The sequence below is a fragment of the Chanos chanos genome, chromosome 1 (assembly GCF_902362185.1).
Source record: "Chanos chanos chromosome 1, fChaCha1.1, whole genome shotgun sequence".
NCBI classification, from domain to species: Eukaryota; Metazoa; Chordata; class Actinopteri; order Gonorynchiformes; family Chanidae; genus Chanos; species Chanos chanos.
The window spans coordinates 2,571,541-2,574,040 of NC_044495.1; the positions used below are offsets into that span (position 1 = coordinate 2,571,541).

The 2,500-nt window shown below is 41.0% G+C and overlaps 1 protein-coding gene across 1 annotated transcript in view; it reads left to right on the forward strand.

Annotated features, from left to right (window-relative positions):
• Positions 1 to 2,500, forward strand: part of spata17 (spermatogenesis associated 17) — a 38,664-nt gene that overhangs the window by 8,315 nt on the left and 27,849 nt on the right. The window contains exon 6 of the mRNA XM_030789526.1: positions 1,838 to 1,961. Within this exon, the coding sequence (XP_030645386.1) occupies positions 1,838 to 1,961 (124 nt within the window). The remainder of the gene's footprint in view (positions 1 to 1,837; positions 1,962 to 2,500) is intronic.

Genomic DNA, 2,500 nt, shown 5'->3' on the forward strand with positions numbered 1-2,500 from the left:
GAGCTGTGTGGTAATGTGTTATTTATGTGAGTTGTGATTTCACGTTAATGCTGACTAGGTTGTGTTAAATAAGTTGTGATGGTAAATCTGATTCTGTGTGTGTGTAAGTGTGTGTGTGTGTGTATGCGAGAGTGTGTGTGTGTGTGTGTGAATGCATGAGTGTGTGTGTGTGTGTGTGTGTGAGTGTGTGTATGCATTAGTGTGTGTGTGTGTGTGTGTATGTGTGTGTGCGTGCGTGTGTGTGTGTATGTGTGAGTGTGTGTGTGTGTGAATGCATGAGTGTGTGTGTGTGTGTGTGTTTAGTAAGGACACACTAAGGTCACGGGTGTTTGTTGCTCCCTGTGTCTCGGTGCTCACCCATCAGAGCTAATGAGCTTTGTGTTGCGGAGGAGCAGAGCTCAGACACAGATAGAGATCCCTTCACTGGTTACAAATCTGTTTGGCTTTTGTCCACTTCACTGCAATTAATAATAAGTGTAAGATATAGGTCAGCGGAGGTCGCGACGGCAGCGTGCCACTGAGCAAACAAACTGGCCATTGGCTGCAGCCCCCTGACCAGCATGAAAAAAAAAAAAAACAAGCTTTAAAAACTCGTTACTTCACCAGAACTTCCAAATATGACGATAATAAGCAATTTCCAGGAGCCAGGTGGCAAAAGGGAGGGGGGGGGGCATGCACCTCGGCATATTTCATTTATTTTGTAATTTAATCTTGTGCAGGGGAGGTGGGAAAAAAAAAATTGCACCTTTGCAAAAGTAAAGTGTGGTGATTTTTAAATGTCAATATCTCCACCTCCATAAGCTTACATAAAGAGGGATATTAATATTCTTCTTTTTTTTGTGGCTTTGTAATTGAAAAGCCAGAGCCCTGGGATGTAGCTGATGACCAATTGCTGTTTTTTTTTTTTTATTGCTCTCAGTTTGGCTGAGATTGGGCCCGTCTGTGTTCTGCCCTGCTGATTGTATGTGTGAATGTTCTCTTCTCTGATTGGTCTTAAATTAGGGTTTTTTTCTCCCACTTAAAATCATGATTTTTTTCATTTTAATTTTAATTTTAATTGATTGATTATAGGTAGATCATGGATGTAGGATGATTTTGTTTTCTCGTGGAAGAATACTGCAGTTATAATTTTTTGGTTGTTGTTTGTGTCAGTCTTTTTGTTTGTTTGTTTGTTTGTTTTTGTTTGTCTGACTGTGTGCTCTTGACACTCAAAACGTTAACAGCGCTCATGGGTTTATTTTGTGTTGAGTAAGAGTCTTTTTCAAGATGAAGAAATTAGTTTTAGATTTTTTCTGAGAGGGAGCTCTGATATTTTAACTCTGAGCTCTGTCTTCCCCGAGATTCAATTTTACTAAATGCAAATTGCTTCACTATATATATTTGCTTTACAGTTAATGTTGTGTTTTAAATAAATCTTTTATTACCTGAGGAAATAAGTGGTGTCAATGTATGAAGCATCTGTTGTTTAATAATATATGTTGTTGTAAGTAGAATGTATATACAGTATATAAAATATATAGTAGAGCATTTATTTCTACATGCAGCGCATATAATTCAATTATAGATTGTGTACAAACTTTGTAATTTCTCTAACATAATAAAAAGAGATTTGTGGTAAAATTGAATGTGAATATTTCAGTTGAATTTCAATTACTTGCCATATATCATTTTGTAAAATTTGTGTTGGGCCTGTACTGTCTAACAGAGATGGTTCTCTCTCACTCTCTCTCTCTCTCTCTGTCTCTCTCTCTCTCTGTCGTAGTAGTAGTAGTAGTTTGTGTAAAAGTGCAGAAAGTTTGGGGATGTAGTTTGATTGTCTTTCGTCTTCTCTCCTCAGGAGAGATCTAGAGGAGTTTGCGGAGCTCCAGAGGAAGGAGCGGGAGCGCATCTCTCTGGAGAGAGAGGAGCAGCAGAAATGCATCCAAGCCCAAAAACTCCATTTCCTCCTCAGTACTAAACAGGTCAGTCACACAGTACAGACACACACACAAACACGCACACGCATACACATGCAAACACAAACATGCACACACACATACACACGCATGCAAACACAAACATGCACACACACACACCCTCCCTCACATAGTCATTCACATAAAACGCACCATGTCACACACACAAATACACACGTATGTATAGACACACGCGCGCGCGCGCGCACACCCCCATGCATTCCCTGCGTCAAATGCTATGCATTCTGTCGCACACAAATTCACACCATATCATTCACATGCGCACACACACGGATACACACACGGATACACACAGGCACTGCACTGCCGGTAGTTTCCTCCATACATCTCCATACATCTATATGACTATGATTAAACTATGTAGGGCAGAGGTTTTTTAAAGTGGTGGTCCTACAGTCTGTCGGTTGTGAGGGCTCCTTTCCATAATTTAGCTACGGGAGTTTCCAGCCCCCCCCCCCAAAGGCCTCCCTGTGACCGGACAGCACCTGGAAGAGGCCGTCGACACACACAAATGCTGTCAGGAG